The 18,940-nt window shown below is 36.6% G+C and overlaps 1 protein-coding gene across 1 annotated transcript in view; it reads left to right on the plus strand.

Moving 5' to 3' along the window:
* Window positions 1-14,088, plus strand: part of LOC138305870 (uncharacterized) — an 86,795-nt gene extending 72,707 nt beyond the window's left edge. Inside the window, exons 2-5 of the mRNA XM_069246132.1 lie at window positions 10,395-10,524; window positions 11,850-12,191; window positions 12,375-12,905; window positions 13,976-14,088. Coding sequence (XP_069102233.1) covers window positions 10,395-10,524; window positions 11,850-12,191; window positions 12,375-12,905; window positions 13,976-14,088 — 1,116 coding nt within the window. The remainder of the gene's footprint in view (window positions 1-10,394; window positions 10,525-11,849; window positions 12,192-12,374; window positions 12,906-13,975) is intronic.
* Window positions 14,089-18,940: the final 4,852 nt, after the last annotated feature.

Here is an 18,940-nt window from a genome sequence, read left to right on the forward strand (position 1 = left end):
TAGACTGTAAGACTTTCTGTATACTGTAAGACTTTCTGTATACGGTAAGACTTTCTGTATACTGTAAGACTTTCTGTATACTGTAAGACTTTCTGTATAATGTAAGACTTTCTGTACACTGTAAGACTTTCTGTATACGGTAAGACTTTCTGTACACTGTAAGACTTTTTTTACACTGTAAGACTTTCTGTATACTGTAAGACTTTCTGTACACTGTAAGACTTTCTGTATACTGTAAGACTTTCTGTACACTGTAAGACTTTCTGTATACTGTAAGACTTTCTGTACACTGTAAGACTTTCTGTACACTGTAAGACTTTCTGTATACTGTAAGACTTTCTGTATACTGTAAGACTTTCTGTAGACTGTAAGACTTTCTGTATACGGTAAGACTTTCTGTATAATGTAAGACTTTCTGTACACTGTAAGACTTTCTGTATACGGTAAGACTTTCTGTAGACTGTAAGACTTTCTGTATACGGTAAGACTTTCTGTATAATGTAAGACTTTCTGTACACTGTAAGACTTTCTGTATACGGTAAGACTTTCTGTACACTGTAAGACTTTCTGTATACTGTAAGACTTTCTGTATACTGTAAGACTTTCTGTATACTGTAAGACTTTCTGTATACTGTAAGACTTTCTGTATACTGTAAGACTTTCTGTAGACTGTAAGACTTTCTGTATACTGTAAGACTTTCTGTATAATGTAAGACTTTCTGTACACGCTGTAAGACTTTCTGTATAATGTAAGACTTTCTGTAGACTGTAAGACTTTCTGTATACGGTAAGACTTTTCTGTATTCTGTAACTGTAAGACTTTCTGTATCTGTATACTGTAAGACTTTCTGTATACTGTAAGACTTTCTGATACGGTAAGACTTTCTGTATACTGCAAGACTTTCTGTATACGGTAAGACTTTCTGTATAATGCAAGACTTTCTGTAGATGTAACTGTAAGACTTTCTGTAGACTGTAAGACTTTCTGTATACTGTAAGACTTTCTGTATACTGTAAGACTTTCTGTATACTGTAAGACTTTCTGTATACTGTAAGACTTTCTGTACACTGTAAGACTTTCTGTATACTGTAAGACTTTCTGTACAATGTAAGACTTTCTGTACACTGTAAGACTTTCTGTATACGGTAAGACTTTCTGAATACTGTAATTTTGACTTTCTGTATACGGTAAGACTTTCTGTATACTGTAAGACTTTCTGTATACGGTAAGACTTTCTGTATACTGTAAGACTTTCTGTATACTGTAAGACTTTCTGTATACTGTAAGACTTTCTGTATACTGTAAGACTTTCTGTACACTGTAAGACTTTCTGTACACTGTAAGACTTTCTGTATACTGTAAGACTTTCTGTATACTGTAAGACTTTCTGTATACTGTAAGACTTTCTGTACACTGTAAGACTTTCTGTATACTGTAAGACTTTCTGTATACTGTAAGACTTTTTGTACACTGTAAGACTTTCTGTATACGGTAAGACTTTCTGTAGACTGTAAGACTTTCTGTATACGGTAACACTTTCTGTATAATGTAAGACTTTCTGTATACTGTAAGATTTTCTGTATACGGTAAGACTTTCTGTCTACTGTAAGACTTTCTGTATACTGTAAGACTTTCTGTACACTGTAAGACTTTCTGTATACTGTAAGACTTTCTGTATACTGTAAGACTTTCTGTATACTGTAAGACTTTCTGTATACGGTAAGACTTTCTGTATACTGTAAGACTTTCTGTATAATGTAAGACTTTCTGTACACTGTAAGACTTTCTGTATACGGTAAGACTTTCTGTACACTGTAAGACTTTCTGTCTACTGTAAGACTTTCTGTATACTGTAAGACTTTCTGTATACTGTAAGACTTTCTGTATACTGTAAGACTTTCTGTATACTGTAAGACTTTCTGTATACTGTAAGACTTTCTGTATAATGTAAGACTTTCTGTATACGGTAAGACTTTCTGTATACTGTAAGACTTTCTGTATACGGTAAGACTTTCTGTATACTGTAAGACTTTCTGTATAATGTAAGACTTTCTGTATACGTAAGACTTTCTGTATACGTAAGACTTTCTGTATACTGTAAGACTTTCTGTATACTGTAAGATTTTCTGTACACTGTAAGACTTTCTGTATACGGTAAGACTTTTCTGTATAATGTAAGACTTTTTGTACACTGTAAGACTTTCTGTATACTGTAAGACTTTCTGTACACTGTAAGACTTTCTGTATACAGTAAGACTTTCTGTATAATGTAAGACTTTTTCTGTATACTGTCAGACTTTCTGTATACAGTAAGACTTTCTGTATAATGTAAGACTTTCTGTACACTGTAAGACTTTCTGTATACAGTAAGACTTTCTGTATACTGTAAGACTTTCTGTATACTGTAAGACTTTCTGTATACTGTAAGACTTTCTGTATACGGTAAGACTTTCTGTATACTGTAAGACTTTCTGTATACTGTAAGACTTTCTGTATAATGTAAGACTTTCTGTATACTGTAAGACTTTCTGTATACTGTAAGACTTTCTGTATACTGTAAGACTTTCTGTATACTGTAAGACTTTTCTGTATACTGTAAGACTTTCTGTACACTGTAAGACTTTCTGTATACTGTAAGACTTTCTGTATACTGTAAGACTTTCTGTATACTGTAAGACTTTCTGTATACTGTAAGACTTTCTGTATACTGTAAGACTTTCTGTATACTGTAAGACTTTCTGTATACTGTAAGACTTTCTCTGTATACTGTAAGACTTTCTGTATACTGTAAGACTTTTCTGTACACTGTAAGACTTTCTGTATACTGTAAGACTTTCTGTATACTGTAAGACTTTCTGTATACTGTAAGATTTTCTGTATACTGTAAGACTTTCTGTACACTGTAAGACTTTCTGTATACTGTAAGACTTTCTGTATACTGTAAGACTTTCTGTATACTGTAAGACTTTCTGTATACTGTAAGACTTTCTGTATACTGTAAGACTTTCTGTATACTGTAAGACTTTCTGTTCACTGTAAGACTTTCTGTACACTGTAAGACTTTCTGTATACTGTAAGACTTTCTGTATACTGTAAGACTTTCTGTATACTGTAAGACTTTCTGTATACTGTAAGACTTTCTGTACACTGTAAGACTTTCTGTATACTGTAAGACTTTCTGTACACTGTAAGACTTTCTGTATACTGTAAGACTTTCTGTACAATGTAAGACTTTCTGTACACTGTAAGACTTTCTGTATACAGTAAGACTTTCTGTATACTGTAAGACTTTCTGTATACTGTAAGACTTTCTGTATAATGTAAGACTTTCTGTACACTGTAAGACTTTCTGTATACGGTAAGACTTTCTTGTAGACTGTAAGACTTTCTGTATACGGTAAGACTTTCTGTATACTGTAAGACTTTCTGTATACGGTAAGACTTTCTGTATACTGTAAGACTTTCTGTAACTGTAAGACTTTCTGTACACTGTAAGACTTTCTGTACACTGTAAGACTTTCTGTAGACTGTAAGACTTTCTGTACACTGTAAGACTTTCTGTACACTGTAAGACTTTCTGTATACAGTAAGACTTTCTGTATAATGTAAGACTTTCTGTACACTGTAAGACTTTCTGTATACGGTAAGACTTTCTGTTACTGTAAGACTTTCTGTATACGGTAAGACTTTCTGTATAATGTAAGACTTTCTGTAGACTGTAAGACTTTCTGTATACGGTAAGAGTTTCTGTACACTGTAAGACTTTCTGTATACAGTAAGACTTTCTGTACAATGTAAGACTTTCTGTACACTGTAAGACTTTCTGTATACGGTAAGACTTTCTGTATACTGTAAGACTTTCTGTATACTGTAAGACTTTCTGTATACTGTAAGACTTTCTGTATACTGTAAGACTTTCTGTATACTGTAAGACTTTCTGTTCACTGTAAGACTTCTGTTACTGTTGAGACTGTAGACTTCTGTATACGGTAAGACTTTCTGTATAATGTAAGACTTTCTGTACACTGTAAGACTTTCTGTATACTGTAAGACTTTCTGTACACTGTAAGACTTTCTGTATACTGTAAGACTTTCTGTACAATGTAAGACTTTCTGTACACTGTAAGACTTTCTGTATACTGTAAGACTTTCTGTATACTGTAAGACTTTCTGTATACTGTAAGACTTTCTGTATACTGTAAGACTTTCTGTATAATGTAAGACTTTCTGTAGACTGTAAGACTTTCTGTATACGGTAGACTTTCTGTAGACTTCTGACTTTCTGTATACGGTAACACTTTCTGTATAATGTAAGACTTTCTGTATACTGTAAGATTTTCTGTATACGGTAAGACTTTCTGTCTACTGTAAGACTTTCTGTATAATGTAAGACTTTTTGTACACTGTAAGACTTTCTGTATACGGTAAGACTTTCTGTAGACTGTAAGACTTTCTGTATACGATAAGACTTTCTGTATAATGCAAGAATTTCTGTATACTGTAAGATTTTCTGTATACGTTAAGACTTTCTGTATACAGTAAGACTTTCTGTAAAATGTAAGACTTTCTGTACACTGTAAGACTTTCTGTATGCGGTAAGATTTTCTGTACACTGTAAGACTTTTTTTACACTGTAAAACTTTCTGTATAATGTAAGACTTTTTCTCCACTGTCAGACTTTCTGCATACGGTAAGAGTTTCTGTACACTGTAGGACTTTCTGTATACAGTAAGACTTTCTGTACAATGTAAGACTTTCTGTACACTGTCAGACTTTCTGTATACAGTAAGACTTTCTGAATACGGTAAGACTTTTTGTATACTGCAAGACTTTCTGTATACGGTAAGACTTTCTGTATAATGCAAGACTTTCTGTAGACTGTAAGACTTTCTGTATACAGTAAGACTTTCTGAATACGGTAAGACTTTCTGTATACTGCAAGACTTTCTGTATACGGTAAAACTTTCTGTATAATGCAAGACTTTCTGTAGACTGTAAGACTTTCTGTATACGGTAAGACTTTCTGTACACTGTAAGACTTTCTGTATACGGTAACACTTTCTGTATAATGTAAGACTTTCTGTATACTGTAAGATTTTCTGTGTACGGTAAGACTTTCTGTACACTGTAAGACTTTCTGTATACTGTAAGACTTTCTGTATACTGTAAGACTTTCTGTATACTGTAAGACTTTCTGTATACTGTAAGACTTTCTGTATACTGTAAGACTTTCTGTATACTGTAAGACTTTCTGTAGACTGTAAGACTTTCTGTATGCGGTAAGACTTTCTGTATACTGTAAGACTTTCTGTATACTGTAAGACTTTCTGTACACTGTAAGACTTTCTGTATACTGTAAGACTTTCTGTATACTGTAAGACTTTCTGTATACTGTAAGACTTTCTGTACAATGTAAGACTTTCTGTACACTGTCAGATTTTCTGTATACAGTAAGACTTTCTGAATACGGTAAGACTTTCTGTATACTGCAAGACTTTCTGTATACGGTAAGACTTTCTGTATAATGTAAGACTTTTTGTACACTGTAAGACTTTCTGTATACGGTAAGACTTTCTGTAGACTGTAAGACTTTCTGTATACGGTAACACTTTCTGTATAATGCAAGAATTTCTGTATACTGTAAGATTTTCTGTATACGTTAAGACTTTCTGTATACAGTAAGACTTTCTGTAAAATGTAAGACTTTCTGTACACTGTAAGACTTTCTGTATGCGGTAAGATTTTCTGTACACTGTAAGACTTTTTTTACACTGTAAAACTTTCTGTATAATGTAAGACTTTTTGTCCACTGTCAGACTTTCTGTATACGGTAAGAGTTTCTGTACACTGTAGGACTTTCTGTATACAGTAAGACTTTCTGTACAATGTAAGACTTTCTGTACACTGTCAGACTTTCTGTATACAGTAAGACTTTCTGAATACGGTAAGACTTTTTGTATACTGCAAGACTTTCTGTATACGGTAAGACTTTCTGTATAATGCAAGACTTTCTGTAGACTGTAAGACTTTCTGTATACAGTAAGACTTTCTGAATACGGTAAGACTTTCTGTATACTGCAAGACTTTCTGTATACGGTAAGACTTTCTGTATAATGCAAGACTTTCTGTAGACTGTAAGACTTTCTGTATACGGTAAGACTTTCTGTACACTGTAAGACTTTCTGTATACGGTAACACTTTCTGTATAATGTAAGACTTTCTGTATACTGTAAGACTTTCTGTGTACGGTAAGACTTTCTGTACACTGTAAGACTTTCTGTATACTGTAAGACTTTCTGTATACTGTAAGACTTTCTGTATACTGTAAGACTTTCTGTATACTGTAAGACTTTCTGTTCACTGTAAGACTTTCTGTATACTGTAAGACTTTCTGCAGACTGTAAGACTTTCTGTATGCGGTAAGACTTTCTGTATAATGTAAGATTTTCTGTTCACTATAAGACTTTCTGCAGACTGTAAGACTTTCTGTATACGGTAAGACTTTCTGTATAATGTAAGATTTTCTGTACACTGTAAGACTTTCTGTACAATGTAAGACTTTCTGTACACTGTCAGATTTTCTGTATACAGTAAGACTTTCTGAATACGGTAAGACTTTCTGTATACTGCAAGACTTTCTGTATACGGTAAGACTTTCTGTATAATGCAAGACTTTCTGTAGACTGTAAGACTTTCTGTATACGGTAAGACTTTCTGTAGACTGTAAGACTTTCTGTATACGGTAACACTTTCTGTATAATGTAAGACTTTCTGTATACTGTAAGATTTTCTGTATACGGTAAGACTTTCTGTACACTGTAAGACTTTCTGTATACAGTAAGACTTTCTGTACAATGTAAGACTTTCTGTACACTGTCAGACTTTCTGTATACAGTAAGACTTTCTGAATACGGTAAGACTTTCTGTATACTGCAAGACTTTCTGTATACGGTAAGACTTTCTGTATAATGCAAGACTTTCTGTAGACTGTAAGACTTTCTGTATACAGTAAGACTTTCTGAATACGGTAAGACTTTCTGTATACTGCAAGACTTTCTGTATACGGTAAGACTTTCTGTATAATGCAAGACTTTCTGTAGACTGTAAGACTTTCTGTATACGGTAAGACTTTCTGTAGACTGTAAGACTTTCTGTATACGGTAACACTTTCTGTATAATGTAAGACTTTCTGTATACTGTAAGATTTTCTGTATACGGTAAGACTTTCTGTACACTGTAAGACTTTCTGTATACTGTAAGACTTTCTGTATACTGTAAGACTTTCTGTATACTGTAAGACTTTCTGTATACTGTAAGACTTTCTGTTCACTGTAAGACTTTCTGTATACTGTAAGACTTTCTGCAGACTGTAAGACTTTCTGTATACGGTAAGACTTTCTGTATAATGTAAGATTTTCTGTTCACTATAAGACTTTCTGTATACTGTAAGACTTTCTGCAGACTGTAAGACTTTCTGTATACGGTAAGACTTTCTGTATAATGTAAGATTTTCTGTACACTGTAAGACTTTCTGTACAATGTAAGACTTTCTGTACACTGTCAGATTTTCTGTATACGGTAAGACTTTCTGTATACTGTAAGACTTTCTGTATACTGTAAGACTTTCTGTATACGGTAAGACTTTCTGTATACTGTAAGACTTTCTGTAGACTGTAAGACTTTCTGTATACGGTAAGACTTTCTGTAGACTGTAAGACTTTCTGTATACGCTAACACTTTCTGTATAATGTAAGACTTTCTGTATACTGTAAGATTTTCTGTATACGGTAAGACTTTCTGTCTACTGTAAGACTTTCTGTATACGGTAAGACTTTCTGTAGACTGTAAGACTTTCTGTATACGGTAACACTTTCTGTATAATGCAAGAATTTCTGTATACGGTAACACTTTCTGTATACTGCAAGAATTTCTGTATACTGTAAGATTTTCTGTATACGTTAAGACTTTCTGTACACTGTAAGACTTTCTGTATGCGGTAAGATTTTCTGTACACTGTAAGACTTTTTTTACACTGTAAAACTTTCTGTATAATGTAAGACTTTTTGTCCACTGTCAGACTTTCTGTATACGGTAAGAGTTTCTGTACACTGTAGGACTTTCTGTATACAGTAAGACTTTCTGTACAATGTAAGACTTTCTGTACACTGTCAGACTTTCTGTATACAGTAAGACTTTCTGAATACGGTAAGACTTTCTGTATACTGCAAGACTTTCTGTATACGATAAGACTTTCTGTATAATGCAAGACTTTCTGTTTACTGTAAGACTTTCTCTACACTGTAAGACTTTCTGTAGACTGTAAGACTTTCTGTATAATGTAACACTTTCTGTATACTGTAAGACTTTCTGTATAATGTAACACTTTCTGTATAATGTAAGACTTTCTGTACAATGTAAGACTTTCTGTATACGGTAAGACTTTCTGTATAATGTAAGACTTTCTGTACACTGTAAGACTTTCTGTATACGGTAAGATTTTCTGTACACTGTAAGACTTTCTATATACGGTAAGACTTTTTGTATACGGTAAGACTTTCTGTATAATGTAAGACTTTCTGTACACTGTAAGACTTTCTGTATACGGTAAGATTTTCTGTACACTGTAAGACGTTTTTTATACGGTAAGACATTTCTACACGGTAAGACTTTTCTACACTGTAACACTTGATTTAATACGGTAAGACTTTCTGTAGACTGTAACACTTTCTGTATAAGTTTAGACTTTTTACACGGTAAGAATTTCTGTATACGGTAAGACATTTCTATACTGTAACACTTTCTGTATACTGCTACACTTTATGTATACGGTAAGACTTTTCTACACATTAAGACTTTTCTACACCGTAACACTTTCTGTATACTCTAACACTTTTTTGTATACGGTAAGACATTTCTACATTGTAAGACTTTCTTTACACGGTAAGACTTTCTGTATACGGTAAGACTTTCTGTACGCTGTAAGACTTTCTGTATTCTGTATGACTTTCTGTATACGGTAAGATTTTTCTACATGGTAAGTCTTTCTACACTGTAAGACTTTCTTTGCACGATAGGACTTTCTGTATATGGTAAGACTTTCTACATTCTAACACTTTCTGTATACTGTAACACTTTTTTGTATACGGTAAGACATTTCTACAGTGTAAGACTTTCTTTACACGGTAAAACTTTCTGTATACGGTAAGACTTTCTGTACGCTGTAAGACTTTCTGTATTCTGTATGACTTTCTGTATACGGTAAGACTTTTCTACATGGTAAGTCTTTCTACACTGTAAGACTTTCTGTACACTGCAACACTTTCTGTATACGGTAAGACATTTCTACACTGTAAGACTTTCTTTACACGATAGGACTTTCTGTATATGGTAAGACTTTCTACATTCTAACACTTTCTGTATACTGTAACACTTTCTGTATACGGTAAGACTTTTCTACATTCTAACACTTTCTGTATACGCTAAGACTTTTCTACACTGTAACACTTTCTTTATACGGTAAGACATTTCTACACTGTAAGACTTTCTTTACACGGTAAGACTTTCTGTACATGGTAAGACTGTCTATACACTGTAAGACTTTCTATATACTGTAACACTTTCTATATACGGTAAGACCTTTCTACACAGTAAGACTTTCTGTATACGGTAAGACTTTCTGTACACTGTAAGACTTTTTGTACAATGTAAAACTTTCTGTATACTGTAAGACTTTCTGTACAATGTAAGACTTTCTGTATACGGTAAGACTTTCTGTATAATGTAAGACTTTCTGTACACTGTAAGACTTTCTGTATACGGTAAGATTTTCTGTATAATGTAAGACTTTCTGTATACTGTAAGACTTTCTGTTCACTGTAAGACTTTCTGTACACTGTAAGACTTTCTGTATACTGTAAGACTTTCTGAAGACTGTAAGACTTTCTGTACACTGTAAGACTTTCTGTACACTGTAAGACTTTCTGTATACTGTAAGACTTTCTGTACACTGTAAGACTTTCTGTATACTCTAAGACTTTCTGTATACGGTAAGACTTTCTGTATAATATAAGACTTTCTGTAGACTGTAAGACTTTCTGTAGACTGTAATACTTTCTGTACACTGTAAGACTTTCTGTACACTATAAGACTTTCTGAGGACTTTCCTGAGGATACGGTAAGACACTAAGTCATTATCCCAGCTTACATTACAGAGCAAATATTATTTTGTTTTCTCTTACTTTAATTAAGTAACAACAAAACACTTCCACGCTAAAATAGTTATTTCCCCCTTTTCAGAGGTATCCCTTACCAGCTATCATTATCTCAATCCCACAACACATTTTGACCTAATTAAAATATGAACTGTGTATATTCAATGTAACATTGTTTTTAGGTATGCAAAGGTTCAGAGTCTCCGCCAACTTTTATTGGAAGGCGCAAGCGTGAAATCTACCAACCGGAAGTGACGTGTTGCAACACCGATTTATGTAACCATGGGAACAACACGATAGGTTCAACACAAGGTAAGTTAGCTCCCCCCTTTCTACAAAATATTGATTCTACATACTATGTTCAGATGTCACTGTATGTGAATTGGGCTTTGAAAGAAAGTAAGTCTTCAGTCTGGTGACAATTTTTTCTCCCATACTTGACAGGGTTATCCCGCGGTTGCTAGGGAAAAGATAACTCTGTCTTTTACCGGGGTAGGGAAAAGACAGCTCACACGCGCTAGACAGTGACGTCATCAATACATGCGGCGACCATTTTTACGCACAGCGTCGTTCATCATGTCGACTAAATTTTCACCATTTCTCGTTAAAGTATGAGAGAAAAAGAATCTTCCATGGTCCAGTTAGGTGGACAGAGATATATCAACCCTAGTGAAATATTTTGACCATCAACCCTTGGCAAGCCTCGGGTTGATTACCCAAAATCTTTCACTCAGATTGAGATATCCCTGTCCACCTGACTGGCCCATGTAAGATTATATTAATCTTTGCATTTGATCAATCTGCAAGTAAAAAGTTTAAAATGGATACATGTACATAGGTATTATACTGACTACAATGACACGACGTCACAATCGTTTAAGATGTGTAATGGCTGCTATTTAGTACTTGCATATCTATCAAATGCAAAGATTAATATAACTTACATGGGCCAGATTTTGGCTAATCAACCCGAGGATTGCACTCCATAATGGATTGGATAAATGGGTTGCTGTTGTTTAATAGTTACTTTACATAGATATGTAAATATTGTTTTGAGGACATGTCCAAGGTTTCAATAGCGCAAATAACAGTTTCCATCAAATAATCGTGTAACGTTACTTATAGGTATTTCATTCTTTTTGCGTTGCAGTCTCAACTCTCTTTTAAGTTTAAAAAACCCCGGAAAAGTCGGTTTTCAAAGCTATCAATTTATTGAAATAAAATAATCTGTAAACCATAAAAAATATAAAAACGAATGTGAATTTTGATTAATGTACATTCACTATGCCATGGTATCTATCAACACACCTGTTTCGCACATGTACATATATATACCGCAGTGTCATCTTGAGGACAAACACCGCATGCGACATTCGCAACGTAAAATCTTGGCAGTATGCAGTGAAATGTGTGACGTGACTATATACAAATAGTTTAAACCAAAATCGTCTACATGTAGTTTCACATCGGGATCCATTTCTCTTTTGTTGGTTTCAAACTGATTTCGACACGATCCCCACACGCTCGCACATCATTTTGTAATCATGTGACCTTTCAACCCCGTATGCTAGTGGGATTTTGAACATGGTCAGCTAGTAGTTTGGAAAATTGACAGAATATGACGATGTTTTTTTCAGCTTCAACTATTGAATTAACAACGCCCACTGGTTGCCATGACGACAAGTCATGCCAAACGTTAAAGACATTGGGCGTACAAGTCTGTTCCTACCATGACGTAGCAGTACGGCTTTGTCCAGCGATGTGTAACCGATGCTATGACGTCACATCCTCAACTGTGATACCAGTCAGTAGATCCGTCACGGCTGCTCTAGATATGACGTCACCCTATAATTGCCGAGACAAGAGTAACGAATGCAACTATTTAAAGAATTCTTTACACATATGTGACTATTATGATGTCGTCGTTCACTTTGGATGCATGAACACATGTGGATTATGTTCCGTAGCCACAAACCCAGGTATACGTACGATTTCCTTTTTATGTTTTATTCATTATTGATGGTGAATCGGTCCTGAGCCAACTTTAACATAACTTTCGATGCACTAACTACCCTAAGAATAGACGACTTTATTAAATAAATATCATAAACATAAAATAACTGTTTAATATCATTATATTTTAAAAGAAATATATTCTACAGGAATCTACACGGATAGTCCAACACCGGGTACTATTACAGCCCTACATACAATACACGTGACAATGACGTCAGAAAAGAACCGACCGAGGACCTTCTCACCCCAAAATACAGAGCAAGTCATTGTTACGTCAGAGACAACTCCAGTCCAGTATACTACACCAGCCGACTCACAGAAGACAGCCCCAGTCCAGTATACTACTCAGGGCAACTCACAGAAGACAGCCCCAGTCCAGCATACTACACCAGCCGACTCACAGAAGACAGCCCCAGTCCAGTATACTAATCAGGGCAACTCACAGAAGACAGCCCCAGTCCAGTATACTACTCAGGGCAACTCACAGAAGACAGCCCCAGTCCAGTATACTACTCAGGGCAACTCACAGAAGACAGCCCCAGTCCAGTATACTACTCAGGGTAACTCACAGAAGACAGCCCCAGTCCAGTATACTACTCAGGCCAACTCACAGAAGACAGCCCCAGTCCAGTATACTACTCAGGCCAACTCACAAGAAAATCTTTCAACAAATACAGGTTATCTTTTCAATATTTTATTAGGGCCCCGTGTCTATGGTAATCAAGTTATCGGTCTGTCTGCCTGATTGTCCGTCCGACCGTCCGTTCCTCCGTTTGTTCGTCTGTCCGTTTTTTCTTGTTACCACTATTTGTCAGTTTGTGTTGAAATCTTTGCTTAAAGGATCTGTCATCTTGATGTTACAGGATGGAGAGGAGTTTGTGTTGATGTCTGTCACCAATAATTAGGTGTCATCTTGGTGTTACAGATGGAGAGGAGTTTGTGTTGATGTCTGTCACCAATAATTAGGTGTCATCTTGGTGTTACAGATGGAGAGGAGTTTGTGTCTGTCACCAATAATTAGGTGTCATGGTTTGTCTTGATGTTACAATAATTAGGTGTCATCTTGATGTTACAGATGGAGAGGAGTTTGTGTTGATGTCTGTCACCAATAATTAGGTGTCATCTTGGTGTTACAGATGGAGAGGAGTTTGTGTTGATGTCTGTCACCAATAATTAGGTGTCATCTTGGTGTTACAGATGGAGAGGAGTTTGTGTTGATGTCTGTCACCAATAATTAGGTGTCATCTTGGTGTTACAGATGGAGAGGAGTTTGTGTTGATGTCTGTCACCAATAATTAGGTGTCATCTTGGTGTTACAGATGGAGAGGAGTTTGTGTTGATGTCTGTCACCAATAATTAGGTGTCATCTTGATGTTACAGATGGAGAGGAGTTTGTGTTGATGTCTGTCACCAATAATTAGGTGTCATCTTGGTGTTACAGATGGAGAGGAGTTTGTGTTTGATGTCTGTCACCAATAATTAGGTGTCATCTTGATGTTACAGATGGAGAGGAGTTTGTGTTGATGTCTGTCACCAATAATTAGGTGTCATCTTGGTGTTACAGATGGAGAGGAGTTTGTGTTGATGTCTGTCACCAATAATTAGGTGTCATCTTGGTGTTACAGATGGAGAGGAGTTTGTGTTGATGTCTGTCACCAATAATTAGGTGTCATCTTGATGTTACAGATGGAGAGGAGTTTGTGTTGATGTCTGTCACCAATAATTAGGTGTCATCTTGGTGTTACAGATGGAGAGGAGTTTTGTTTGATGTCTGTCACCACCAATACAATTGGAGAGGAGGTGTCATCTGATGTTACAGATGGAGAGGAGTTTGTGTTGATGTCTGTCACCAATAATTAGGTGTCATCTTGATGTTACAGATGGAGAGGAGTTTGTGTTGATGTCTGTCACCAATAATTAGGTGTCATCTTGGTGTTACAGATGGAGAGGAGTTTGTGTTGATGTCACCAATAATTAGGTGTCATCTTGGTGTTACAGATGGAGAGGAGTTTGTGTTGATGTCTGTCACCAATAATTAGGTGTCATCTTGGTGTTACAGATGGAGAGGAGTTTGTGTTGATGTCTGTCACCAATAATTAGGTGTCATCTTGGTGTTACAGATGGAGAGGAGTTTGTGTTGATGTCTGTCACCAATAATTAGGTGTCATCTTGATGTTACAGATGGAGAGGAGTTTGTGTTGATGTCAACATTGTTATGTCACCAATATTAGGTGTCATCTTGGTGTTACAGATGGAGAGGAGTTTGTGTTGATGTCACCAATAATTAGGTGTCATCTTGGTGTTACAGATGGAGAGGAGTTTGTGTTGATGTCACCAATAATTAGGTGTCATCTTGGTGTTACAGATGGAGAGGAGTTTGTGTTGATGTCTGTCACCAATAATTAGGTGTCATCTTGGTGTTACAGATGGAGAGGAGTTTGTGTCTGTCACCAATAATTAGGTGTCATCTTGATGTTACAGATGGAGAGGAGTTTGTGTTGATGTCTGTCACCAATAATTAGGTGTCATCTTGGTGTTACAGATGGAGAGGAGTTTGTGTTGATGTCTGTCACCAATAATTAGGTGTCATCTTGGTGTTACAGATGGAGAGGAGTTTGTGTTGATGTCACCAATATTTAGGTGTCATCTTGGTGTTACAGATGGAGAGGAGTTTGTGTTGATGTCTGTCACCAATAATTAGGTGTCATCTTGATGTTACAGATGGAGAGGAGTTTGTGTTGATGTCTGTCACCAATAATTAGGTGTCATCTTGGTGTTACAGATGGAGAGGAGTTTGTGTTGATGTCTGTCACCAATAATTAGGTGTCATCTTGATGTTACAGATGGAGAGGAGTTTGTGTTGATGTCTGTCACCAATAATTAGGTGTCATCTTGGTGTTACAGATGGAGAGGAGTTTGTGTTGATGTCTGTCACCAATAATTAGGTGTCATCTTGGTGTTACAGATGGAGAGGAGTTTGTGTTGATGTCTGTCACCAATAATTAGGTGTCATCTTGGTGTTACAGATGGAGAGGAGTTTGTGTTGATGTCTGTCACCAATAATTAGGTTGTCATCTTGATGTTACAGATGGAGAGGAGTTTGTGTTGATGTCTGTCACCAATAATTAGGTGTCATCTTGGTGTTACAGATGGAGAGGAGTTTGTGTTGATGTCTGTCACCAATAATTAGGTGTCATCTTGGTGTTACAGATGGAGAGGAGTTTGTGTTGATGTCTGTCACCAATAATTAGGTGTCATCTTGGTGTTACAGATGGAGAGGAGTTTGTGTTGATGTCTGTCACCAATAATTAGGTGTCATCTTGATGTTACAGATGGAGAGGAGTTTGTGTTGATGTCTGTCACCAATAATTAGGTGTCATCTTGGTGTTACAGATGGAGAGGAGTTTGTGTTGATGTCACCAATAATTAGGTGTCATCTTTGTGTTACAGATGGAGAGGAGTTTGTGTTGATGTCTGTCACCAATAATTAGGTGTCATCTTGGTGTTACAGATGGAGAGGAGTTTGTGTTGATGTCTGTCACCAATAATTAGGTGTCATCTTGGTGTTACAGATGGAGAGGAGTTTGTGTTGATGTCACCAATAATTAGGTGTCATCTTGGTGTTACAGATGGAGAGGAGTTTGTGTTGATGTCTGTCACCAATAATTAGGTGTCATCTTGGTGTTACAGATGGAGAGGAGTTTGTGTTGATGTCTGTCACCAATAATTAGGTGTCATCTTGGTGTTACAGATGGAGAGGAGTTTGTGTTGATGTCTGTCACCAATAATTAGGTGTCATCTTGGTGTTACAGATGGAGAGGAGTTTGTGTTGATGTCTGTCACCAATAATTAGGTGTCATCTTGGTGTTACAGATGGAGAGGAGTTTGTGTTGATGTCATCTGTCACACAATAATTAGGTGTCATCTTGGTGTTACAGATGGAGAGGAGTTTGTGTTGATGTCTGTCACCAATAATTAGGTGTCATCTTGATGTTACAGATGGAGAGGAGTTTGTGTTGATGTCTGTCACCAATAATTAGGTGTCATCTTGGTGTTACAGATGGAGAGGAGTTTGTGTTGATGTCTGTCACCAATAATTAGGTGTCATCTTGGTGTTACAGATGGAGAGGAGTTTGTGTTGATGTCTGTCACCAATAATTAGGTGTCATCTTGGTGTTACAGATGGAGAGGAGTTTGTGTTGATGTCTGTCACCAATAATTAGGTGTCATCTTGGTGTTACAGATGGAGAGGAGTTTGTGTTGATTGTCTGTCACCAATAATTAGGTGTCATCTTGGTGTTACAGATGGAGAGGAGTTTGTGTTGATGTCTGTCACCAATAATTAGGTGTCATCTTGGTGTTACAGATGGAGAGGAGTTTGTGTTGATGTCTGTCACCAATAATTAGGTGTCATCTTGGTGTTACAGATGGAGAGGAGTTTGTGTTGATGTCTGTCACCAATAATTAGGTGTCATCTTGGTGTTACAGATGGAGAGGAGTTTGTGTTGATGTCTGTCACCAATAATTAGGTGTCATCTTGGTGTTACAGATGGAGAGGAGTTTGTGTTGATGTCTGTCACCAATAATTAGGTGTCATCTTGGTGTTACAGATGGAGAGGAGTTTGTGTTTGATGTCACCAATAATTAGGTGTCATCTTGTGTTACAGATGGAGAGGAGTTTGTGTGATTGTCACCAATATTAGGTGTCATCTTGGTGTTACAGATGGAGAGGAGTTTGTGTTGATGTCTGTCACCAATAATTAGGTGTCATCTTGGTGTTACAGATGGAGAGGAGTTTGTGTTGATGTCTGTCACCAATAATTAGGTGTCATCTTGGTGTTACAGATGGAGAGGAGTTTGTGTTGATGTCTGTCACCAATAATTAGGTGTCATCTTGGTGTTACAGATGGAGAGGAGTTTGTGTCTGTCACCAATAATTAGGTGTCATCTTGGTGTTACAGATGGAGAGGAGTTTGTGTTGATGTCTGTCACCAATAATTAGGTGTCATCTTGGTGTTACAGATGGAGAGGAGTTTGTGTTGATGTCTGTCACCAATAATTAGGTGTCATCTTGTGTTACAGATGGAGAGGAGTTTGTGTTGATGTCTGTCACCAATAATTAGGTGTCATCTTGGTGTTACAGATGGAGAGGAGTTTGTGTTGATGTCTGTCACCAATAATTAGGTGTCATCTTGATGTTACAGATGGAGAGGAGTTTGTGTTGATGTCTGTCACCAATAATTAGGTGTCATCTTGATGTTACAGATGGAGAGGAGTTTGTGTTGATGTCTGTCACCAATAATTAGGTGTCATCTTGGTGTTACAGATGGAGAGGAGTTTGTGTTGATGTCTGTCACCAATAATTAGGTGTCATCTTGGTGTTACAGATGGAGAGGAGTTTGTGTCTGTCACCAATAATTAGGTGTCATCTTGGTGTTACAGATGGAGAGGAGTTTGTGTTGATGTCTGTCACCAATAATTAGGTGTCATCTTGGTGTTACAGATGGAGAGGAGTTTGTGTTGATGTCTGTCACCAATAATTAGGTGTCATCTTGGTGTTACAGATGGAGAGGAGTTTGTGTTGATGTCTGTCACCAATAATTAGGTGTCATCTTGTGTTACAGATGGAGAGGAGTTTGTGTTGTGTCCCAATAATTAGGTGGAGTTTGTGTTGATGTCTGTCTGTCACCAATAATTAGGTGTCATCTTGGTGTTACAGATGGAGAGGAGTTTGTGTTGATGTCTGTCACCAATAATTAGGTGTCATCTTGGTGTTACAGATGGAGAGGAGTTTGTGTTGATGTCTGTCACCAATAATTAGGTGTCATCTTGGTGTTACAGATGGAGAGGAGTTTGTGTTGATGTCTGTCACCAATAATTAGGTGTCATCTTGGTGTTACAGATGGAGAGGAGTTTGTGTTGATGTCACAAATAATTAGGTGTCATCTTGATGTTACAATAATTAGGTGTCATCTTGGTGTTACAGATGGAGAGGAGTTTGTGTTGATGTCTGTCACCAATAATTAGGTGTCATCTTGGTGTTACAGATGGAGAGGAGTTTGTGTTGATGTCTGTCACCAATAATTAGGTGTCATCTTGGTGTTACAGATGGAGAGGAGTTTGTGTTGATGTCTGTCACCAATAATTAGGTGTCATCTTGGTGTTACAGATGGAGAGGAGTTTGTGTTGATGTCTGTCACCAATAATTAGGTGTCATCTTGGTGTTACAGATGGAGAGGAGTTTGTGTTGATGTCTGTCACCAATAATTAGGTGTCATCTTGGTGTTACAGATGGAGAGGAGTTTTTGTGTCCAATATTAGTGATGTTCAGGAGAGGAGTTTGTGTTTGTCACCAATAATTAGGTGTCATCTTGGTGTTACAGATGGAGAGGAGTTTGTGTTGATGTCTGTCACCAATAATTAGGTGTCATCTTGGTGTTACAGATGGAGAGGAGTTTGTGTTGATGTCACCAATAATTAGGTGTCATCTTGATGTTACAGATGGAGAGGAGTTTTGTGTTGATGTCTGTCACCAATAATTAGGTGTCATCTTGGTGTTACAGATGGAGAGGAGTTTGTGTCTGTCACCAATAATTAGGTGTCATCTTGATGTTACAGATGGAGAGGAGTTTGTGTTGATGTCTGTCACCAATAATTAGGTGTCATCTTGATGTTACAGATGGAGAGGAGTTTGTGTTGATGTCTGTCACCA

The sequence above is a fragment of the Argopecten irradians genome, chromosome 13, assembly GCF_041381155.1.
Source record: "Argopecten irradians isolate NY chromosome 13, Ai_NY, whole genome shotgun sequence".
Taxonomy (NCBI): Eukaryota; Metazoa; Mollusca; class Bivalvia; order Pectinida; family Pectinidae; genus Argopecten; species Argopecten irradians.